Source organism: Mesoplodon bidens (genome assembly GCF_964165515.1).
Source record: "Mesoplodon bidens genome assembly, chromosome: 11".
Taxonomy (NCBI): domain Eukaryota; kingdom Metazoa; phylum Chordata; class Mammalia; order Artiodactyla; family Ziphiidae; genus Mesoplodon; species Mesoplodon bidens.
Window position 1 is genome coordinate 82,716,704 of NC_138167.1, and position 25,332 is coordinate 82,742,035.

Below are 25,332 nucleotides of genomic sequence, written 5' to 3' on the forward strand. Positions count from 1 at the left end.
GATCACGTGACCTGGCGGAAGGGAGTCACCGAGGGCGAGGGGGCCCGGAGGGGGGAGAATGGGGGAGGAGGGGGACCTGGGTAGGGGCAGGGGCCGGACCTGGGACAGAGTCCCGGGAGGGTACAGAGTCCCGGGAGGGTACAGAGTGGGGAGAAACCTCTGCCCAGAAACTCGCGGCAGCCTGGGACTCGGGGGGCCGCCCTCAGAGGGAACCCGGGGATGGAGAGGAGAGGGAGGTGGTGGAGGGGGGTCGCTCCAGGGTCCGCGCGGCCGCGAGTACCGCGGGTGCCGCGCACTTTGCGGTTGGCCCGCTCCGCTCTCGGATCCCCTACCACACGGTCCCCGAGATGAAGGGGGAGCGGGGCAGGGGAGGATAGAGCCGAGACTAAAAAATCGACTGGCGCCTTCGCCCATCTTCCCCTATCCTTCCGCCTTCCTGAAGGATAGGTTGGAACGGCCCCTGAATGCAAACTCGTCGAGGTAAGATTGGTTTCAGCTCAGTGTCGCCCACCGCAGCTGTATCCGGTGGGGCCTGCCCTCACCTAGATTGGAGACCGAATTAAGTTTGTTTAAGGAAGATGGTCTGTAATTCTTAGCCACATCTCTTCCTGCCTGTCAGTTGCTGTGAATACACTGGCAGGCACTGGGTTTTGAGTTTCTCAAATATTTTATTTTGTTTATACACTGTTATTAGAAGCTCTGTGTTAGGCCTTGCAGGACATTCAAAGATAGGAAGGCCCTTTCCCTGCCCAGCAAAAACTTTACAATCAAAAGGAAGACACTTTATGGACGCAAATAACATACGATAAAAGAAAGCTGCAGCCAGCAAAACCACAAAATCTAAAAGTCCATTTTTTGTCACTATAAAGCCATTTAAAAACGAAGAACAGAAAGCAAAAACTCCTTTAAATGAACACAGTAAATGCGAATATGCCTAAGCTTCATATTATGGCCACGAAAGAGACAGATCAGACAGGTAGGAAAGAGAGAAAAAAGAAGAGGGGGTTGGAATTAAATAGATAATGTGAATAAAAGAGACCCTAAAGGGGAAAAAAATTCCTAGATTACTCACAGCTCAGACACACAATCAAAAACAGATGTGTGTCTTTCACAGTTTTAAAAAGAAAGGTATAATATATACAGAGAAATAATACTATAAGAGAAGTATAAAATCCAAACGGAACTTTTGGGCCAACCCATAGAAACAGTGGAAAATAGAAACACATAAAGTCACTAATTCATAGAGAAATATTAACATTTTGTTTATAAAATTTCTGCTAAAGACTTGAATCTGCTACATTTTGCAATTATAGGCATATTTGCAGATGTTGCAATTAGAGGTATAAACTAAGCACGGGGTGAAATTATAGGCACATAGAAGGCTGTGGGGTTCAGTAAATTTGTCATAATCCCACTTCTGTAACTTATGAGCTATTTGACCTTGGGCAATTTACTTAATTTCTCTAAGCCTCATTTTCCTCATCCATATCATGGGAATAATTGATTCTACTTTATGGACTTGTTTGAGCTTTAAATAAGATGAAATGTAAATGACTCGGCCCAGTGCCTAGCTCTAAAGAAGTATTATTATTATTATTATTATTATTATTACTATTAGTTTATTTTAATCCTGCTATTTGTCTTGCTGGTCAATTAAGTTAAAGATTTGATTTCAACCAATAGTTCTTCAAAGAATATACCATGTTCTTTAAGCTTACAAGCTCTTGGTAAGTCTAAAAGAAATCATACTTTTTCTTCATGGGAATTTATATCTGTGGGTGAACTGAGTGTATCCGATTACAGTCCAGATAGACAACATTCCCCAAAAAGCTCCTGCAAACAAGAAGTTTGCAGAAGCAAGAAGGTTAAGAGTGGACTTCTCTCCTCCGGTCATTGTTAAACAATTATAGAGGGGTGAGGATAACACAGTTTTCCTCGGAAATAACCAGCATCCCTGTAGCACTTTTTGGTTTACAAAGTACTTTTCACATCATGGGACTCAAACTGGCTGATTTCTTTCCCCTACTCTTCCTTCCTCTTGAACTCCAGTAATATTTTCAGGTTGCAAAAGGTGCAGTCAGAAATGTCAACAGAAAAGCCCATACCAAATAGCTAGCTTGACGCCAGCAGGTCCTTAAAGGTCAAGCTGAAGGTAATTTCCTCACCATCACGCTCTGCTTCTGACCTAATGAAAAGAGGCGGGTCACAGAGCAGGCCAAGGACCTAGTGGCTCCCGGCTTCCTGTAAATAAAACATTGCTAGTGCCTGTCTCCACACACTATCCCAGGACACAGTTCACAGCCCTTTCTCCTAGTATTTGTCCAACTGGGCCGGAATGAGGTGGGAAAAACTTGAAAGGCACTGAGTCTGAGAGAATCTGTCTAAATCTTCATTTGCACGTGGGGGACAAACAGAGCTTTCTATCTCCTAGTAAGAGAATCTGCAAATCCATTTTCATTGAACTGTAGAGAGAGTTGTCAAGAAAATCAAACACAAACTGCTTCAGATAACATGTGCTAGATATTGTTATTGTGAATTCATTTAGAATTGGTCTGGGACTTTAGGTTTGGACATTATAAAACCCCATTCCTAGGGCGTCCCTGGTGGCGCAGTGGTTGAGAGTCCGCCTGCCGATGCAGGGGACATGGGTTCGTGCCCCGGTCCGGGAAGATCCCACATGCCGCGGAGCGGCTGGGCCTGTGAGCCATGGCCACTGAGCCTGTGCGTCCGGAGCCTGTGCTCCGCAACAGGAGAGGCCACAACAGTGAGAGGCCCGCATACCGCAAAAAAAAAACAAAACCCATTCCTCTTTCTCCACTTCCACAAATATTGGAATAATAAGAATCAGCCCTAAGGTGAGTCAGATTCCCCAAATTTGTATGGAAATTGGTGGTCAATTCCTCTCAAACGACCGGGTTTCAATAACTTTAATTCAGAGTTCCTTAGGAAAGCTAGTTGTCACCTACCTCTCCTATTCTTTTCAAGTGCTGTGGTTATTCACAAGACAAAGTGGACCAGAAAGAGGACAGATCTGGATATCTACTCTGAAGAAAGTATAAGCAATTATTTCCCTATCAGTCTATCATCAGTAGGCACTTCCCATACATTATCTGTGCTTGGAAATTGCAACAAGGCTGTAAGAAAGGTATGAGTATCCATACTTGATAGAAGCAGCAGCTAAGGTGCTCTGAGTTTACTCGGGTAGGCCTAAGAGAAAGAGCTGGGTGGAGTCAGAGGCAAGATTCAAACCTGCCTGTTCCCAAAGGCCAGGGTCTTTCCACAGTGCCATTCATGCTGCCCCTACGATGACACGCATCAAAGGTCCTGACTCAGTCTTTTATATAATGTGGTGACCACGTGTGATTGCATAATGTTAGAATAATGCAAGAATTAAACCAACCAGCATGGTGTTCACTTGGAAGAACAGTATATTTTATACCCACATCCCCTTAGATGTCTAATATTGATAGATATCTCAAACTTACCATGTTCTAAACTGAAACTTTGCTCTTCCCACCCACCCCTTTCCCCAGAGACAGCCTTCTCTGTCTCTGTTGATGGCGACTCCATTCTTTATTTCCTGGGCTCTTTATCTCATACCCCACATCCAAACCATCACAGTCATGTAGTCTCTACTTTCCAAATATATCTAGAATTTGACCACCTCTCACCACTTCCACTCCTAACCCAAGAGACCCCATACGCTCTTGCCTCTCAATGGCTGTAACCTCCCAACAGGTCTCCCGACTTGACCCTCAACCTCTTCTATAGTCTCTTCTCAGCTCAGCAGTCAGAGTGATTCATGTAATGATCTTTATTCCACTGAGTAAATGACCTACAGGGCCCTTGTTGTCTCTTTGACCTTGGCTGTCACTCCCCTTCGTTCACTGTGCTTAAGCTCCACTAGTTTCCTTGCTGTTTCTCAAACACACCAAGGACCTTCCCTCCTTAGAGTGCTTTCTCCATGAGCTTACACTTACATAACACTTACTGTGCTCCTGATGCTGTCCAAGGGGCAGGACATATGCTAACTAACTCCCCTAACAATCCCACAAGGTAGGTGCTATTCTTACCATCTCTTTTGAAAGACGGGGAAATTGAGGGGTGAGGATGAAAGAGCATAATGAGAGTCCATGCTCTTAATCACAAGCCTATAAAACTGATGGCTTGCAATCACATACCACCATTTTCAATCCATGGTTTTCTGAGATCTTTATCTTTTTCATCCATCAGAAGTTGGATTTGTACATGTATTTTAGATGTGAATTTGCACGCATTTGCTGTGCAATCCAACATTTTCCCTCTCATTTGGGTACAGAGCCTTTGTTTAGTCATTCTGCTATTTTTGTTTTGCACAACAAAGACATTCACCAGCTTCTACTTATTTTTCCTGATTGGTACACCATATTGGTTTAGTTCGGGAACTTTATAATCCCTTCCTAAGCATAGTTGGTTCTCTTCTTCTCCTTTATGATCATCACCAACCCCTCATTAATCAGTAGGGGGATTAATACATATGGAAATATAGAAGTATAACAACTTCTAGAGACCACTGATTCTCTTTACGTGTACTATGAATTACCCAAGAGATGGAGTAAGAGCAAATGTCTGCTATTAGCAGTTGGCTTAGAGGAATGAGAACTTCCAGTTTTTCTATGAGTTAAAAAGTGCCAGAACCCATGGATAAAGATGTTTATTGCAGATAGACTTTTAGGATAAAGGGAATCAGAGTAGGGATGAGGAAGGGAGTGAATTTAAATAGGCAGAAGGATTGAAGAGGGGGAAAATGTGACAAAAAAGAGGTGAGCAGGATCTTAAGGGTGGGGATGAGTGCTAAGCATAAATTTAAGGAAATCTCCTGCAAATCTTTAGTATTAGCCATCCAAATTCCAAATACATCAACCCAACAGATTGCTATCAACTTTTCACCAACCTTTTCTACCTGTCAGAATGAACCTAATGCCTGTGAAAAAACTTCAGTAATCTGGAAAAGTATAGTATCAATGTTGTAGGTTTTTATTAATATTTTCTCTTTTATACGCTTTAACATAGTTTCTTTTTCTCCTGTTCATCTTTGTGTTTATAGTCACTAGAAGTAAAATCACAGGCTAATTAGTAACTATTAGCACCTGGTAGCTCCCATTTACTGACTTCATCCCGTATTCTAGGCATCTTGCTTGGTCGTTTATGTGCACACTCATTGAATCCTCATGCAAACCTTAAGAGGTGGAACAGTTATTCCCATTTTATGGAAGGAAACTGAGGCTCAGAGATGCTAAGGGATTAAAATCTAGGCTCCATGAAAACAATGGTTTTTGTCTTTTTTTGTTGTTGTTCTTTTAAAAAAAAATTGCCCTCTCTCCAGCACCCAGAACCGTGCCTGACACACAGTAGGCAGAAATATATTTTGAATGTTAACTGAACTTGCTTACACATCTGTAAGTACCAAATCAAGATTCAAAATCAGAGTTGTCCACTCCAAAGTCTGCATTCCTGATCACCTGCTACAGTGTTGCTGGGACATTTGGGTCTTAAACGTGACTCGTTGAGATTACGGAGGCTTATGTCAATATTTAAACGAGCAGGACTTCCCTGCTGGCACAGTGGTTAAGAATCTGCCTGCCAATGCAGGGGACAAAGGTTCGATCCCTGGTCCGGGAAGATCCCACACGCCATAGAGCAACTAAGCCCATGCGCCACAACTACTGAGCCCATGCACCACAACTACTGAGCCCTCACGCCACAACTACTGAAGGCCGCATGCCTAGAGCCTGAGCTCCACAACAAGAGAAGCCCCCGCTCACTGCAACTAAAGAAAGCCCGTGTGCAGCAATGAAGACCCAACACAGCCAAAAATAAATAAATTTATATATATATATATATATATATATATATATATATATATATAAAGACTGTTCTAAATGCCTCAGGCATAGATCACATTATTTGCTTTTGCTCCCAGACCCGTCACTATCACCGCTGTATCGTTTGCCCTATTGTATTGTATTGTATAGTATAGGTCCAGGGTGCAGAACTATGTCCTATTGGTCTTTGTGTACTCAGAGTCTTAAAAAGAACCCAATACATTGTATGCCTCCAATATATACATGGTGAGTGGGGGAAGAAAAGAAAATGGATGAAGAACCAGTGGATTCTACCACTGCCATAAATTACCATCTTAAGCTTTTAAACTGATACTGGAACACATATTACTAAAATGTCTTGTCAAGGGATGTTATTTAAACTGAGTGACCTCTATATTCAAGATTTTAAAGAGAAGAAGACATTGACCCCACCACCCACTTCCTCCACCCCCCTCCCCTACACTCTACTCCAGATCCTCTAACAGGCAAAGTAATATGTCTTCAATAATTTGGGTCCTAATTGGCCTCACAGTCTGAAGGAACTCACTTTCTCAATCCGCTGGCCAAGTGCACTTATATCAGGGTTGTTTCTGGGCAGGCAGATTGCACTGTTGAGCTTTACCTGCACCACTAAATACCTCCAGTGGTTGACAGCAGGATAAAGGAGAAAAGGAGTCACCAGAAGTCAGCCTGCACGGGGCGGGGCGGGGGTGTGTGTGTGTGTCACAAACTCGAATGACTACAGGGCAGGGCAGGCTGAGGCTGAAGGCATTCTTGGAGTTGATTATGGGCGTGGTAGAGCTTCCTCGGTTTTCCCAGTTACTTCCCTGAGTTACTGGCCAGTGGCAGTCACCTGGTTGCCATTGACCTGGTTTGCTGGGCCCTGGGAATGGGTCCATCAATACCAGAAGGCAGGCCTGAACCAGAGGAATGAGGAGGTCCAGCCAGGAAGGACCTCAGGGTATGTGCTAGTCAGCCAGGGACAACTCGTGCCAGATCCTTTGCCCCTGACTTCTCTGCCAGTTCTGCGCATTCGCCCACCTCTCTTGAGTTTTGTAATAATGTCGAGAGAGAGAAACAGAACTCCTAGCTCCCCAGGATTAAGGGTGATGTGGACACTACCCTCTGTTTTCCAGGTTAGTTTACAAGTCCTGGATCTCCACTTTGAGATGGGCACCTTTTCTGGCTTTGTTTTTGTGAGTCAAGTGCCAAAGCTCCAGTGTCACCTTGGCTACCCCTTCCCAGAGAAGAGTCTTCTGAAAATGATATCCTCCTGGACTCCTCCATGTTACCCTCTCTTCTCCTTGTACTTAATTCTAGAACAGAAAATAAACAAGGTGGGGAGGGGGGAACACTTCTGAGAATGACAACTTTGTTTCAGGGTGAAGGTAGAGTTATTGTGAAAACTTCCAGGGACAGAAATTTAAGATGGGGACATGGTAACCAGCAAATGTATTATGCAGACGGCCAGGGCTGGTCTCTGGAGCGGGCGGGATGGATGAGAACTGACCTGGGGGGCCTGAGGAGGTCTCTCTTTCCCATATCAGTCTGTCAGAACCGCTAAAATCCGAATGTTAGCCATTCACTCCTCTGGACTGAGACGCACTGCTTTCTGAGCATCCTCTAGTTAGATGACAAGTCTAGGAGCACTGAATCTTAAGTTGTCAAATACAAACACTTCTCAGTTTTCCTTTCATGGGTTTTCTCTCTTGTCAAACATCATGTATTGAGTTTAACCCAGTGTCATCACTGTGCTTGATACTTTATACACATGATCTGATTTAATCGCACTCAGCATAGTGAGGGACACAAGAGAACTGAGCAGGGCAGCTACCCCTGGTGTGCTGATAAATGTTTAACAACCGGCTCTCGGGGAAAAAGATTCTCCCTGATTTGTAATTTGCAGATTTCAGAGTGTGAAAGCTCTCACACCTAAGGCTCAGGATCAGCTCTCAGCTGAAGAATGCAGATCATCAGAACCCTCTTTCTGTGTGGCGCTCTCCCCTCCAGTACTCTGCTCTTGGAACTCCAGCCACCATGTCCTCCCTACCCCCAGCTCTGCCTTTTCAATCCATGGGGACTGCTGAGTACCCCATCCCCATGCTGTGTCCTGGAAATGCTCTCCAGGCAGTACACTGAGGACAGCACAGGACTCATTTCATTTGTTTCCCCTCCCTCAGGGATTACTATGCTTTGCTCCTTGATGTCTGATGTCTTAAAACTGTTGTTCCATATATTTTTCAGGCAAGAGGGTAAGTCTGGTCCTTGTTACCCCAAGGTTGCTGGAAATATAAGTCTTCTTCAATTTGTGACCCTAGGTTCATCACTTATGAAATCTTACATGTAATAGGATCTATTCTTGGTCCATTGAGCTGGCTTCCTAATGCCAGTACCATACTGTTTTAATTTCTGAGACTCTGTGATAATATATAACATTTTAAAGGATAAGTAACAACACCCCCATTACATTCTGTTTTTAAAATTCATTTTCTTATTTATTTTATTTTTGGCTGCGTTGGGTCTTCGTTGCTGCGCGCGATCTTTCTCTAGTTGCGGCGAGCGAGAATTACTCTTTGTTGCGGTACGCGGGCTTCTCATCGCAGTGGCTTCTCTTGTTGCAGAGCAGGGGCTCTAGGCACGTGGGCTCAATAGTTGTGGCGCACTGGCTTAGCTGCTCTGCGGCATGTGGGATCTTCCCGGACCAGGGCTCGAACCTGTGTCCCTTGCATTGGCAGGCGGGTTCTTAACCACTGCGCCACCAGGGAAGCCCCCCATTACATTCTTGCTTCAAAAGTATTTGTTTCTCTTTCTAGATGAACCTCAGAATCATTATGCAAAGTTCTACCTAACCCAACACCCAACTCCCTGACCAATTTTTTGTAACATTTTTATTCTAATTCCATAAAACTTATAATTAATTTCAGAAAAGATGGCAGCTTTACAAAATCAACCTTCCTATTTAAAAACATGACACATTTCTCATCTGTCAAATCTCCTGGTCACACAATTAAGGGTATTATTGCTTTGTTGGATTTAATTCCCTTGTATATTTTCTAATTAATAAAGTTAATCTATTTAGCTTGACATATTAGGTTAATAAAGTATAACTGACTCTGTGTCCACTTACTCTATAGAATGCTTTAATAAGTCAACTTGTTTCCCAGGTTTTTGACTGGGGAGAGGTTTGTAGGTATGCTATCATACTATCTACAAATAAAGTATTTTCTGTTTCTCCATGTATATATTTTTATTGCTTCATATCTGAAATTAACCTGAGTTTCCCAATTAATAATTTATAATATCAGAGATAGTGGGATAGTGGGATTGTTCAGGTTCTGCTTAAAATAAAAATTCTGACGATTCAATAAAAAACAAACATAGAGGCAGAATATTTTAGAATTAGGGATATTTACTTAATTGAATTAAGAATATGGGACTTACTTGTCATTATACTTGGAAGCATGACATTCACATTTTCTTTATTCTTTGACACCTTTTCATTGCTTGCTGGATTTGCCATTGTTTTGGAGACAATTTCAGCAGAAAAAATCTGTAATTCATGTACTCTTTAAGGAGGAATTCTGTTTTTGCTATTTCACTACTCAAAAGAAATAAAGATATGATTAGATGTACCTGTGTGAAAGCATGTTCATTTTTTTAAAAAGGTTTTACAAAAGTCATTTTCTTGGTCATGTATTTGAATAATAATTTGCTTAACAAATATTGTAAATATGGCCATAAAAATATGGGCTTCAATAAGATGTGAGACAAGAGGCAAGAAACCTGTAGGACGGCTTCCCTCCTGGCGCAGTGGTTAAGAATCCGCCTGTCAATGCAGGGGACACGGGTTCGAACCCTGTCCGGGAAGATCCCACATGCCGCAGAGCAACTAAGCCTGTGTGCCACAACTACTGAGCCTGTGCTCTGGAGCCCATGAGCCATAACTACTGAAGCCCGCGCATCTAGAGCCCATGCTCCACAACAAGAGAAGCCACTGCAACGAGAAGCCCGCGCACCAAAACGAAGAGTAGCCCCCGCTCACCGCAATTAGAGAAAGCTGGCATGCGCCAATGAGGACCCAACACAGCCAAAAATAATTAATTAAAACCAAAAAAATTTAAACGGGTGCCCTGAGATAGGATGTTTTGTCCCATTGTTCCTGTTGTGAGCACACCCTTTTATATAAACTCCTGAATGCCCTTTTTCCCTCAGATGAAAACATCATTGCTATTTTTTTCATTGTAAAAATTACATAAGCTCATTGAGAAATTTGAATGATACAAAAATATATATATAAAAATCTGGACAAGGATTAGCGTGAGGTAAGTGAGGTACTTGCCTTGGGTGCAAAATTTAAGGGGGAGGCAAAAACTCAGCAATCAGAATAAGCAACATTTTAATTCACTATTGTAAAAAATTAAAATTAATGCAAAAAAATCCATGATGAACAAAATATCAAAATTTTAAATAAAGACAAGATCAGTGGGCTGGGACAAAGGTGTGGCAAGTAAGGCACTCACTCTCAGGGTCATACAAGTACAGAAGCAGATCCATGGTTTGGATTTCATGAGGTTTGCTTTGCTTATCACTAGAAGTAAAGGTTGATTACAAAAAAATTTTTAAATCCTAATTAGAATGAGGGGAAAAAAATCTAGAAATGCTTACTAACCAATTCAGCTGTGAGGTCATGGTTTTCTGCATGTGTTCTATAGTTTGAAAGTATCCGATATTGAGAAAAGATTCAAGAAATAGGAAGCCTGATTTTTTCTAATGCCTACTGGGGAGGTGCATTTGCTCTCAAGTTTTCAGTTCCACAGAACCAATCCTTTCAAATCGGTGGAATCTCCAAGAGACCTGCATTTTGAGCAAGACAAGATCGTGAAAACAAAACCAGAACACTTTCCAGCCTCCTGTTTGTGAAGTTTAGGTTTAATCAAGGTTGAACGTTCCTATATTTGTGCTCAGCTTCATATGAGAAGGAATAGAAAACTGGCACAATCCTTCAGACAAAAGAACTTGAAGTTGCTTGTTTAACGAATTAGTAATGAGAAAAGGGCTTGTTGCATATGATAATTTTATATACAATCACTATTTTAACACAACATTATTTTCGTATATTAGAAATTCTGTTAAACTTTTTCGCTTGGGCAGGAAAAATTTATGAACCGCAGCATGAAAATCTACCAAAAGTCTACTTTTTCATCCCGAATGAAGAATTGTTCACACCTGGGCCAAATAGGAATCTTCGCTGACACAGTTGGTACCTCAACTGAAAAACTGGGGCTAGATCCCACTCTTATTCTCAGATTAACAGAAGGTAAGGCTAAATTACTGTTTGATTAAGAATATTGTTTTGAATATTTACTGTTAATGTTAGGTTTGGGGGCTTTTCTGGAGGTGAGAAAAACAAAGTATGCAGTCTCATAACATGGTAGGAGGTCTTTGTAAACGGGGGTTGAGAGTTGGGAGAAAATCTATTTTAAATAAGAAAACATACCTTTTCCAAGAAATAGACTTGAGCTTCCCTGGTGGTCCAGTGGTTAAGACTCCATGCTTCCACTGCAGGGGGCACGGGTTCCATCCCTGGTCAGGGAAGTTCAGTGGCCGCGAAATGCAGCCAGGAAAAAAAAAAAAAGAAATAGACTGTGACTCATTTTCGTGGCTCTAAGGAAGAAGGTCACGGCCAAAACAATACAGTATTAGAGTTATTAGCTCTGGCCTTTTACACTCAGTTCCACCTTTAACACTCATCTCATTTCAGATTTAGAAATACAGAAACTTTCTAAAGTGGAGCCTTGACTGTCCAGGCCGTGAAACTCTTATGTCCAGAATCGGGAAGCTCATAGAATTAAGCAAGTTTGCCTGTTGTTGAAAAAAACATAACCTGTTTTAATGTTATTTGAAGGCAACCTGTTAAAATACTACAAGCTATTCATTACTGCTCTATGAATGAGGGCAATCTGGTCATCAGAATGTGATGGGCGTTTCTTACTCATCAGATCAAGAAGTGTCTATAAATGAGATTGATAGCAGTTTGAAGCTAATGAGGCTAAAGTGGTTAATGGTACGATGATGGAGTCATAACATCTTCCCCCAAATGTGTCTTGTCTAAATTTTTAAATTGAAAATTAAAAGGAAGGAAGGATAAACACACATGGAGTGCCCAGCATTTGCTGTGGTAACTAAAAAAGAAAATTTCTTTGGCTCCCAAAATCCATGTACTTTCCCAAATTGTGGGGAAAAAAAAATCTTCGGAGAACAAGAAAATCACTTAGGAAAGGACTTTGAATTCAATAATTAATGTAGAAGAAGGAAGCCATGTTAACTTATTTAGAAGCTCTTGGAGGTGCATATTCTGCACGATAATTGTATGAAAAAGAGGCAAATGCTGGGCAACACAGTGATACCAGTGACTATACCTTTCTGCCACTTGTTAGCTGTGCAGTCTTGGGCAAGCATCTTGACATCTCTGAACTTCAGGACCTCACATACAGGATGGGGATAGTAATAAGAACCTTACTGGGGTTATTAATAGATTAAATTATATATTTTAAAAGTCTAGTGAGGGACTTCCCTGGTGGCGCAGTGGTTGAGAGTCTGCCTGCCGATGCAGGACACGCGGGTTTGTGCCCTGGTCCGGGAAGATCACACGTGCCGCTGAGCGGCTAGGCCTGTGAGCCATGGCCACTGAGCCTGCGCATCCGGAGCCTGTGCTCCACAACAGGAGAGGCCACAACAGTGAGAGGCCCGTGTACCGCAAAAAAAAAAAAAAAAAAAAAAAAAAAGTCTAGTGAAGGTCCTGGAATATGGGCATAAAATAAATGGTAGCTAATATTATTAAAGTAATTTTTCAGTGGTTTGGAAGAGGTTTATCTGAAGGTATTTTTTTAAGTCAGATACATACTGTATGCAATAATTTAATTACATACCTTTTATTTTATACAACATCTTTGAGGGATAATGAATCAAACTTAAGTCTATTTCAATTTTCTTTAAAGGTGCAGACACAAAAAGGACTGTCCATGAATTTATTAATGACCAGAGAGACAGATTTATGCTCGAGGTAGGTAAAATAATTTCTTTCTCCCATTAGCCGAATAGAAGACTTCCTGCATATACCTGCCAAATTTTCACCCGGACATTTTATTTTTCCTTCATGCCCCAGACACATTGCCTTTCCTACCTTGAAGATCAGGGCTTTTGTTCTCATCATTCCACCAACACCACTTCTGTTGCCAAATTCAAATGGTCATTTCACAGTCTTCCTTCTACTCACTTCCAGCAGGTATTGGCCCAGGTGATCACCCTCCTTTGAAACACCTTCTTCAGCTGGTTTCCGAGCCTCTCTATGTCTTGGTTCTTCCACAGCACTGGCAGCTCACTCCTTCATAATTTTCTTGTTCCTCTTCACCCTGATCTCCAAATGCTGGAATGCCCAGGGCTCACACCTCACCCCACGCTCTATCTACACTCCTCCAGGCTGGAGGCTTTAAATTCTACTGCCCTGTTAACAGCTTCCAAGTTTACTTCTCTAGCCTGATCTTCTTTCCTGAACTCCGGACTCACAAACGCAACTCCAGACTCAACAACTGTAATCGTAGTTCTTAACATCTCTACTTAGATGCTCCATAGGCATCTCAAACTTCGCATTGCCAAAGCTGCCCCTGCTATACCCTTCCCTGCCCCTGCAGATCTGAATCTCAGGCAGTGCTCCCTATCTCTGTAAACAGCAATTCCATTTTTCCAGTTGTTTATGCCCAAAATATTGGAGTTATCCTCAACTCCTCCTTCTTACAGCCCACACCCAAATATCCTTTGGAATATATTTTATTCCAACTATATCTGTAATCATGCTACTTTTCATGACCTCCTCTGCTGCCACTGTAGTCCGTGTTGCCAGTAGCTCTCGCATGAATTACTGTTAGACCTTCTGAACACGGGTCTCCTGCTCCCATGTTTGCTTTCTGTACTCAGCCTGTCCTCCACACCTGACCCTCCTTTGCTGAAGACCTCTGGTGACTTTTCTGGTCCCCAGCTGTGGGGATTCTTATATTATGTACTAAAAAAAAAAAAAAGCAGCTAGCTATCAAAGTTGTATTTGGGGATCTAAACAGGATGCTCTGAGGCTGGTTAAATACCCCCCCACCCCCCTACCCTCTTGGAGGAATCACTGGAACCTGACTCTCCCATGGTACTTCCTACAGGAAAGCTTTTGTGGCTACAGACAGCCCAATTTCCCAAGGCCCAGAAAGTATTGGAGGGACACTGAATAATACTAAGTAGACTTGCTCTCTGGAGGGATATGGACGCCCCCCCACTTTTTCTTAGGATAGAGCCTGAGGGGATACGTAGCTATTTTGATCTGCGGAACCATTTTGGAACAACATTGAGCCTCTTTAAAAAAGTGAAAGAAAGGCATGAGTCTCCATTCTAACTATCCTGAAAATAAAATTCCTACATGCAATGAAGGCTGTAGCCCCAAGATTGGGCATACTGTTATTTCTAATACAAGTGATCACAGACCAGGCCAGTGTTGTGAGACCGTTGAAATGTGCTAGAAATGTGGAATCATGTTCTTGATGCACTTTTGTTTTCAATATTCCTAGTATGCTCTGTCAACCAAAAGAAACACAATTCAGAAGTTTGAAAAACACACAACAATGAAGGAAAGACAACTCATGAAAGCAGAAAAAAAGCTCGAAGAAGATGCAATGGCCTCTGAAGAGTTCCTTCGAGAAAACGACCAGAGATCTGTAGATGCTCTTAAAATGTTCGTCTTTTCACTCTGGCCAGATTGCCTTTTTCCCTCCTTCTTTCTTCTTTTTAGTTTCTCAGAACACAGCCCAATACAAAACAAACTAACAAATCTGTTTCTTTTCAGTGCAGCGCACGAAACTATAAACAAACTCCAAATGACAGCAGAGCTGAAGAAGGCGAGTATGGAGATACAGTCGGTGAAAAGGTGAGGCCAGGCACCATCTTCTCCTCATCAAGTGTCCTCGCCCCACTGAAACCTACTTGTGCCTGGCAAGACCTCAGTGGGACTAATCCTGATCAGTTGATGATTTCATAAGTATTATCACATTATAAAAATAAGTAATCTGTCGATCAAGGATTATCTCTACCTGGGTGCCAGGACACAGTGACCTCTGGCTGAAACATTTCTCTAATTTGTCATTACAGAAACCAAGAAATTAGTTGAAAAGAAGTAAACCAATGTTGGGGTAAACAATAAATTATTTTCTAAGTGTCATTTTTTCTTCATTCTAAGGCACTGTTCTGTTCTTCCCCCATTTTAACATCTCTGAAATTGGGGTGCTTTTATATTTTTACAGTCATCTTACAATTATAATTGGGAGTATTTTTTATATTTATACTTACACTTGGTTGAAACTAACTTGGTTGATATTAAAAACCGGATTTATGTACCAATTTTTCTTAAGTCAATCTCCCAAGACAGTAGAAATAAAAGCAAAAAATAAACAAATTGGACATAGGCAAACTTACAAGCTTTTGTACAGCCAAAGGAAACAATAGACAAGACAAAAAGCCTACAGACTGGGAGAAAATATTTGCAAATGATGCAACCAACAAGGGCTATATTTCCAAAAATTACAAACAGCTTGAATAAGTCAATAACAAAAAAACAACCCAATCAAAAAATGGGCAGAAGATCTAAAGAGACATTTCTCCAAAGAAGACATACAGATGGGGACTTCCCTGGCGGTACAGTGGTTAAGACTCTGCATTCCCAATGTAGGGGGCACGGGTTCAATCCCTGGTTGGGGAGCTAAGATCCCGCATGCTGCACGGCACAGCCTAAAAACAAAACAAAACAAAACAAAACAAAAGACATACAGATGGCCAACAGGCATATGAAAAGATGCTCAACATCTCTAATTCTTAGAGAAATGCAAATCAAAACTACAATGAGGTACCACCTCACAATGGTCATAATGGCCACCATTAAAAAGTCTACAAGGGGGCTTCCCTGGTGGCGCAGTGGTTGAGAGTCCGCCTGCCGATGCAGGGGACACGGGTTCGTGACCCGGTTCGGGAAGATCCCACATGCTGTGGAGCGGCTGGGCCCGTGAGCCATGGCCGCTGAGCCTGGCGTCCGGAGCCTGTGCTCCACAAGGGGAGAGGCCACAACAGTGAGAGGCCCACATACAGCCAAAAAAAAAGCTATAAAAAAAAAAAAAAAAAAAAAAAAAGTCTACAAGTAACAAATGCTGAAGAGGATGAGGAGAAAAAGGAATCCTTCAACACAGTTGATAGGAAGGTAAATTGGTATAGCCACAATGGAAAACAGTATGGAGGTTCCTCAAAAAACTAAAAATAGAGTTACCATATGATACAGCAATCCTACTCCTGGGCATAAATCCAGAGAAAACCATAATTCAAAAAGATACACACACCTCAATGTTCATTGCAGCACCATTGACAGTAGCCAAGACACGGCAACAACCTAAATGTCCATTGACAGATGACTGGCTAAAGAAGCTGTGGTACATATATACAATGGAATACCACTCAGCCATAAAAAGGAATGAAATAATGCCATTTGCAGCAGCATGGATGGACCTAGAGATTATCATACTAAGTGGAGTAAGTCAGAAAGAGAAAGACAAATACCAAATATCACTTATATGCGGAATCTAAAATATGACATGAATGAACTTATCTATGAAACAGAAACAGACTAACAGACATAGAGAACAGGTTTGTGGTTGCCAAGGGGGGAGGGGGGAGGAGGAGGGAAGGATTGGAAGTTTGGGATCAGCAGATGCAAACTATTCTATATAGAATGGATGAACAACAAGGTCTTACTGGAGAGCACAGGGAACTATATTCAATATCCTGTGATAAACCATAATGGAAACGAATATGAAAAAGAATGTATCTGTATATATATAATCGAATCACTTTGCTGTACAGTAGAAATTAACAAATTGTAAACTATACTTCAATCAAATAAAATTTTTCCAAAAAGAGTAAAAAACTGGGATTTATAATGACAAAAATTACAGGAGCAGGAGCTGGGATAAAATTATTCTAATACCAGCTACTCTTTTTAAAACCCGGGTATTTTCTCCTATGGTCAAGGGGATGTCAACTCGATCCAACTTTAAATATCTCAAGAAGCTTCCTTCTGTCATATCCTTAAACAGAAACGGCACAATCCAGGAGACACTTGGTCTGGGTATCGAGTCATGCTAAAACTTGTTGTTTCTTTTTGAGGACTCAGTGTTTCTCTCTTTTCTAAAACGAAGTCCTAGACTTACATCCCAGACTTTTTGGGGAGGAAGACAATAGCTTGTCTGAAACACAGCAAATGAACTGGATGACAGTTTCTTGGAAACTATTGCTACTAACAAAATGTGTGTTTCAAACACATTCTGGCTTCGGCAGCCTCTTTCGTCAGGAGCCTAAGGTTGAAAGTGCTCCAAGATGAAGAATCCTGACTTTCCTTCCTTCCCTCCGTGATGTAATTAGAAGATTCTCTTTATAGAACTAGAGTACCAGCCTCTATGTTTGCATAACTACAGTAATTATACACAATTGCCACCCAGTTAAACCTTCCAGACAGCCTGGCCATAGAGAACTTGCTTTTTGTTTATGTGTCTTGTCACCTTAAAAAGGTGCAAAAGGCCAGGAAAAACAGGCTGGTAACAGAGCAAAGGGATGCAAGCATCTGCTATTTATTTCCTATTCTCTTTTTGGGCTCAGGATGACCCACAGAGGTCCTCTGCTGAAGGGAGGGCTGGACATCTGTTTAAAAAGAGAAAGGGAGCTTATTCTGAAGCTTTTGCTTCGAAGCTGTGCAGTTCTAGCTATTTTAATCCTGTTCTTTGTAGCACATCAGAGAGGCTTTCAGTCTAAAAATACCGTGGTGGTAGAATGAGGGGTTCCCAACATCTTTTGACGGCTGATACATGAGCCCGCCATTTGCTGACTCTTGAATATCACTCCCAGCAGGGCTTAAGGGACGTTCTGAGCAAAAGAAGTACTGAGGCTGAAGATAGAGGAGTAATATTGATCAGGGTATTGACAAGGGTATGGATAAGGCAGGCTCTGAAGGATAAGAGTGGAGCTCCCTTTCACAAGGACCTTCACTGGTTTTTTGTTTTTGTTTTTTGGTTTTTTTGCGGTACATGGGCCTCTCACTGTTGTGGCCTCTCCCGTTGCGGAGCACAGGCTCCGGACGCGCAGGCTCAGCGGCCATGGCTCACGGGCCCAGCCGCTCCACGGAATGTGGGATCTTCCCGGACTGGGGCACGAACCCGTGTCTCCTGCATCGGCAGGCAGACTCTTAACCACTGCGCCACCAGGGAAGCCCGGACCTTCATTGTTATTTTCAACATTCCTTCTGGGTCCATTTTGTAACATGATTTTATGGGAAAGCAATGGCAGGCTGGGGGAAGGCTTTCTGTCCAAGTCACCGGGTATTGTTGAGAGCATGAGCATCTGAGTCAGACAGACCCAGGTTTGTGTGCTGACTTTGCTCATTTACCACACAGATGACTTTGCAAGTCATTTATTTCTTTTTCCAAAAGATAGGAATAATAAGATGTATTATTATCATTATCATCAGTATTATCCTGTACTGAGGATGAAGTCATCCATGCAACGTGCCCTGCATGTTACCTGGTACATGGATGCTCGCTGAGTGTTAGTTTCCCTTCTTCTTACATAAGTGCCACCTTTTGCTGTCTTCTAATTTCTCCCTATGTCTAAAACTTAATACAATATTTCCCTCAGAAATAAGGAGAGTAAATCTATTGTTACCAAGCAAGGGCTCACTGCCTGATGCACATAGCACCCAATACTATGGCACGGGCTTTTGAGAACTGAAAGAACTTTACTGCGAGGTCGACTGACAAGAAGGAGGCAGGAGGCAGGGCTAAAATCTGTCTCCCTGATCCAGGGTTTGGGGCGAAATGTGAGGGGTTGGGGGAATAAGTCAGTCCACATAAGCTACTCGTGCTGCTGGAAGCCAGATTTCCCTCATTTAAGGACTCTTCTCTTTGTAAAGGGCTCTGGTGGCAACATTTCTATTATTTAAGTGCGTAGACTGAAGATTCTTTGTTCTGGGGTCCTCCTGGAGACATGGGTTCCTGTCTTGCACATGCGCACTGCTGTCTTTAAAATAACTCAAGGTCTGATCAATCAACTACCTATTTGAGGCAAACCAGTTTAAGTTGGTCAATGTTTTACATGCTGTTTCCTTTATTCTTTGTACATCTCCTCAGTCTTGAGGGAAAGAGGGCAAGACCACCCTACCTGCTCCCTGCTGAGTAAAGGCCTTGGATTTTTTTTTTTTTTTTTTTTTTTTTTTTTTTTTTTGCTGTACGCGGGCCTCTCACCATTGTGGCCCCTCCCGTTGCGGAGCACAGGCTCCAGACGCACAGGCCCAACGACCACGGCCCACGGGCCCAGCCGCTCCCGGACCGGGGCACGAACCCGTGTCCTCTGCATCGGCAGGCGGACTCCCAACCACTTGCGCCACCGGGGAAGCCCAAGGGCTTGGATTTTTATAAGAGGAATGAAATTGTTTTGCACTTAAATGTAACTATTTATGAGTCCCACCTTGAACTCTTACGTCTTGGCAATCATCATGCGAGTTGGGGAGGCCTTTTTAAAATAAAATGTAGGGCTTCCCTGGTGGCACAGTGGTTGAGAATCTGCCTGCCAATGCAGGGGACACGGGTTCGAGCCCTGGTCTGGGAAGATCCCACATGCTGTGGAGCAACTGGGCCCGTGAGCCACATCTACTGAGCCTGCGCTCTGGAGCTTGTGCTCCGCAACAAGAGAGGCCGCGACAGTGAGAGGCCCGCGCACCGTGATGAGGAGTGGCCCCTGCTCTCTGCAACTAGAGAAAGCCCTTGCACGGAAACGAAGACGCAACACAGCCAAAAATAATAAATAAATAAATTTAAAATAAAATGCAGACAATAAGTACAAAATTTTATGAGTAAAAGGATTAACTCTGGGCTTCCCTGGTGGCGCAGTGGTTGAGAGTCCGCCTACCGATGCAGGGGACACGGGTTCGTGCCCCGGTCCGGGAAGATCCCACATGCCGCAGAGCGGCTGGGCCAGTGAGCCATGGCCACTAAGCCTGCGCGTCCGGAGCCTGTGCTCCGCAACGGGAGAGGCCACAGCAGTGAGAGGCCCGCGTACCGAAAAAAGAAAAAAAAAAAAAAGGATTAACTCTAAGATACACAGAACTATAACTCCTAATTTTAACAGTCCTTCAAAAATGGACCTTATTTCTTTGGGAATGCAAGAAAATATGTTATTTTTAACATTTTTAGTGATTGAATTTGGAGTCCTGATCTGGACTCGGGTTGAAGATGTCTGCATTTCTCTTCCTGGCCAGGTGGAGCCTTAGCTCTCCTGTTTCTTTTGGAAAAGTAATTTAAGGTCAGTTAAGGGTTCACAAGTGTAACAAGGGGCGGGGAAATCCGTAGTGGGTTTCCCTCCCATGTTAGGACGGTGGGGTCCTCCTGTTTCCTCCAGTCCATGGAGAGTGTGCCCTGTTTGGGAATTGTCCATTCCACTCAGGTGGCAGCTGATTCTCAGGGTGTTGCTTTTTCCAAGTTTTAAGGAGGACCCAATCCCCTGAGATTATGCAGTGCAGGGGAATGTCTGTGGGAAACGTTTATGGACTAGAAACATATTTAGGTATAGCAGATAAAGTAACACCTAGAGACTGTACACATTCTATAGTATCTAATTCTTTTATAATACAATCATTTTCAAGACTACAATAATACTTAGTCTTCAGGAAGTGTCTCCCATATAGCATTTCATAAGGGCTCAACTGGAACTTACTTCTAGGGGCTACCCTTACCCTAAGCAGGGAAACTGGTAATAAGATCTTATCCCAAGTTAAGTGGATTTCTTGACATATTTCGGCAATCGTCTTTAAAGGTACGATTCATCTTTTCAGTCTTTCCCGTAGACTGAGGTCTCCATGAAGCATGTAACTTCCATGGTATTCCGAGGGTCCCAGACACCCCTTGAGTTACCTTGGCTATGAAAGCTCCTCTGTTGTCATTTAATTGAATGAAGCAACCCAAAACGAGGGATAATTTCTTTCAGTAAGGCCTCTGTTACCTTGGAAGCTTTGTCTGTCCAACGTGGAAAAGCTTCGACCCATCCTGTGAAGGTGTCCACAAATACCAGCATATATTAAAGTCTATTTGCCAGTCATTTCCTGGTTCTGTCTGTCAGGTTTGCACCCCTTTTATTACTGTGGGTGGCCCGGTTTTAGTATTGTTTCTGGCACAGATCCTGCAATTCTGTATTACCTTTTATTTGGTTTTTTTTTTTTTTTTTTTTTTTTTGCGGTACGCGGGTCTCTCACTGTTGTGGCCTCTCCCGTTGCGGAGCACAGGCTCCGGATGCGCAGGCTCAGCGGCCACGGCTCACGGGCCCAGCCGCTCCCCGGCATGTGGGATCTTCCCAGGCCGGGGCACGAACCCGCGTCCCCTGCATCGGCAGGCAGACTCTCAACCACTGCGCCACCAGGGAAACCCTGTATTACCTTTTAGATGGTCCTTTGCATCTGTGGACCAACAATAAACTGTCGTAGACAATGATAGGTTGCCTCCCTCCCATGATGCATTCCTTGATGTAGATGAGTAGTGATTCTTTCCAGTAAATGAGCACTAGTCCCTATTCAGTATAAATCCAGCCTTGTTTGGTTGTTTGGTACTGATCACCCTCTAAGTCTTGAGAATCAGCATGAAATCCCCCTTACTCTGTTCTCTCTAAATCCATTTCTTAATACTGAGCTTAAACAGGAGTAAGTGGAGTGAGTGCTAGGGCCTTAGGATCTGGGTTTGGGGTTCTGGCTGCCCATTTTGTAGCCTGATCAAAGCCAAAATATTTCCTTTAGCTGTATTAATATCAGTCTTTTGGTGGCCCGGGCAATGTACTATGGCTACTTCTTCCAGCATTATAAGAGTCTAATAAGGCCCGTATCTCCTCTGTGTGTTTAATTTCTTCTCTTCCTGATGTTAGTAGATGTCTCTCTTTCCACATGGCCCCGTGGGCATGCATGACAGAGAAGGCATACTCAGTAAAAATGGTTACCTTTTTCTTAGCTCTGAGGCACAGGGCTCTTACGAGGGCCGTGAGCTTTGCCTTCTGGGCAGACGTACCTGGGGGGAGGGCTTCTGCTTCTAAGACTTCCTGAGGAGTTACTACTGTGTACCCCGCCTTCTAGAGTCCCCAGTCCACGAAGCTGCTCCCGATCATAAACATATCCCTATCTGCATTTTCTAAAGACTGATCAGTTAGGTTAGGACTGCTAGAATAGACTTCTTCAGTCATTTGTATGGTATGAGATGCCTTATGGCATTCCGCAGTGCACTTAATGGCTCACTGTCGTTTCCTTTAAGAGCCTCATATAGGGGTTTGGCCATGAGTCCAAAGTTAGGAATCCAAATATTACAAAACCCCAGCCATTCCTAAGAATCCTAGCAATTGCCTTCTGGTAGTGGGTAAAGCTACCCTAGCTAATGCTTCCCTTCGATCCAGCAATAAGGGATGATTTCATTTTGATAACTCAAATCCAGGGTATTTTACAGTTGGTTGAGAAATTTGCGCTTTTCCCCTGGAGACTTTGTCCCCAGTCTGCCATAAAGTTTAAAGTGAGGGTTGCATTTTGGTCTGAAGCTTCCTTAGTTTTACTAGAAGCAAAGTATAAGGATTTGGCATCATGGGATATATGTCCCCTACAGTTTGGTTAATGGCTTTCAAATTCTGTACAAAACGATAATCTCTGGCCCCGGGTTTTTGTACCAGCAGGATTGGAGTGTTATATGGGGATTGACGAGGTCCGATTAATTGGCATTTAAGAAAGGTGGTTATCAGAGGGTTTATACCTTTCTTTGAATGCCTGTTTAAAGTGTATTGCTTTAAATTTGGAGCCTTGGTGCCTGGATGGAGTTTTACTACTATTGAGTCAGGCATCTTCACTCTCCCTGGCCTTCCTGCAGCCCAAACATCCACTCTTACCTTTTGTGGAATTTCCTCAAGGACGAGTCTCCCAGTTGTAATAGTGCAGCTCAGAGGGCGCAGGTTTGGTCTGGGAGTACTTTAATGTCTGGTGAGAAAATCATTTAATTTTGTTAGTGGATCTTGCCCCAACAAGGGAACAGGGGTATCAGGCATGTACAGAAAGCTGGGCTTTAAATATGTTTTTTTCCAGTTATATAGATCAGAGGTAGAAAAAGGAGGAGTGCACAGATGCCAACCCCCTGGGTTGACCCTGCTCATCTAGATCGGCAGGAACTTGTCTTAAGGGATATTGCCCTGCCTGAGGCAGAGGACCACGTGGACTGAATTGAATACGCTGGCATGTACAGGGAGGGGAGTCGATCCCTTCTGACTGTCTGGTAAGGAGGGTTCGAGGGTAGGGCTGGTTGTGGCTGTAGGAGGATTGCTGGTAGAAGTCTTGGCACGCCACGCAGGACTTCCCCCTTCATATGGCGGGAGGGCCACAGGGCGCCCAAGGCGGAGCCAAATGGAGTAAGTCGAGATCATCATTAGGCTCTGACTGCAGGCAAGACAGGCTTTTTCTGAGGGTCTTGCCTCTGAACCATGATGTTACATCTATTCTGCAAATTCTTATTCTGATATAAAGACCTAATTTGGTTACGCTGCTGAAAACATTGCAAAATAAGTTAGAAAAAGCAGTCAAATGACTTGTACCTGCTTCCTCTTGATCTGAGGAAAGTTGATATTCACAGTGCAAGGCAGAGCTGATGGTAGGATAGCCAAGATTTCTCCAAGTGGAAGTCCATCCTCTGGAGGAAAAAAAAGCCCCTTCGTGAAGCAGGAACTCTGTTGTTGGCTGACCGGGCTGCCTCCATCGTTGTGCTCCAAGTACTTTACTTCTTGGCCAGCAAAAACATGGAAGAGCCTGGAACAACTGCCGTTAGCAAACTCCTGACGCCGCTTCCCAGCCTCCATGGATTGGGCCTGACGTCAGTCTTATCAGAGACTCGACGTCCGTGGGATGCAATGCTGGCTGCACCTGGAAAACCCTTGAGTTCATGGGAGATGAAGGAAAGCACCAGGATTTGCCAATCTGGAGCTCAGGGCACACTTTGTTCCTTTGTAGGAAGCACCTGGGCACACTCGGGGCTTGCCCCCTCAATGACTCCACCTTAGTGCTGATTCTGAGGGGTTAGCTGGCCCCCCTGAGAATGGATGTTTGGAGAGAGTGTGCAAACAAGCAACTCATAAGTCAACAGTTAACCAGTACCCCAGGTTTCAAACCCAAGAGCCGAGAACAGTCTACAGATTGCAAACCTCTAGAAAATGGCCTTCCCTCACTCCCCCCGACCCCACCCCACCCAGAACAGCAGACAGCCTCAAGAGGTGTGAGGGAGAAAGCAAGAGCCGTACAATTTGGGAACCAATTCCATCTCCTAGTTTGGTTTCTGGAAAGAAGCAAGCAAATGCAGTAGTGACTATTCACAACTTGGCTGTATGAATTCCCCCGAGAATCCAATGAGGAATCAAAGATGGCCAGCGTGGATGTGAGGGTTCCCTTAGGGAACACTGGAAACTTTCCAGTAGAGGTGATTGCCAAGAACTGTGGCTTGAAAGTCACACATGCTACCAGCTGCTGAGGAAGCTGCCCAGCAGCTCCAAGACTGTAGTCAATTTGGCCAGAGGCTCCTAATAATTTTCCCCTGTGTGCTAAGGGCAGGCTTGCCTATTGCAGAGGGGCCTGTGAAAGTCCAGACTGTCTCCCTTGCCAGCTCAGAAAACTTACCTGATGAGGAGGAGGATGAAAGAGGTGACTGTACCACCTTGAAGAAAGTGAAGTGAGGAGGCTGTCTTAGACTCCGTTGGAGCTGAATTTGAGAGAGGAATTCAGGAAGATACAGGCTGAAATACCCAAGTCCTCACTTCCTTTCTGAGCATGTTGGTGTTTAATCTTCCTGGTAGACGACCAAAATATTTTACCTCCCCAGCAGAGATCACAGAGGAGCTAATCTAGACGTCTGGGCTATTTCTAGGTGGAATGCATTCAGCCCAAGGCCTCCATGTATGTAGCCCATGGCCTTAAGCACCACCACCAATGTTTGTTCCTCCAAGCAAACTTTCCTTTTATATATAGAAAGACCTAAAAGCAGTTCAATGCTAACTCCCTGTTAGTTTGGCTCATGCAAAATAGGGTTAAAATTCTCAGTAAGGGAAAACCAAAATGTGTCCAATTATATAGAATTCCTTTAACCCAAGAACAGGGTATGTTCCTCTGGGATGCAGGATTTTCCTGCTTTACACGCCCTCATTTCTCCTTTACCCTCTCACCCCAACAAGGTAATCAGGGCTGGTTCCATTAAGAATATACCCATGTATCAATACCTTCAGGCAATCATATTAGGGACAAGTGAGAAAAAAAAAACCTACACCTCCTTAAGGCAAGGTTTCTAGTCAGGGA

The 25,332-nt window shown here is 43.4% G+C and overlaps 1 protein-coding gene and 1 long non-coding RNA gene across 2 annotated transcripts in view; one reads left to right on the plus strand and one right to left on the minus strand.

Moving 5' to 3' along the window:
- Positions 1–217: 217 nt before the first annotated feature.
- CCDC38 (coiled-coil domain containing 38) overlaps positions 218–25,332 on the plus strand; it is a gene marked incomplete at its 3' end in the record, with an annotated part of 43,549 nt that continues 18,434 nt past the window's right edge. Inside the window, exons 1-5 of the mRNA XM_081250254.1 lie at positions 218–480; positions 11,016–11,181; positions 12,863–12,927; positions 14,471–14,634; positions 14,746–14,826. Of these exons, the coding sequence (XP_081106380.1) occupies positions 11,025–11,181; positions 12,863–12,927; positions 14,471–14,634; positions 14,746–14,826 (467 nt within the window). The 5' untranslated portion in view covers positions 218–480; positions 11,016–11,024. The remainder of the gene's footprint in view (positions 481–11,015; positions 11,182–12,862; positions 12,928–14,470; positions 14,635–14,745; positions 14,827–25,332) is intronic.
- LOC308625128 lies at positions 20,526–24,824 on the minus strand. Its single transcript, XR_014017054.1, has 4 exons — positions 24,661–24,824; positions 23,589–23,683; positions 22,893–22,980; positions 20,526–21,028 (listed from the first exon to the last, which is right to left on the minus strand). It is a non-coding gene; the product is annotated as an uncharacterized lncRNA (long non-coding RNA).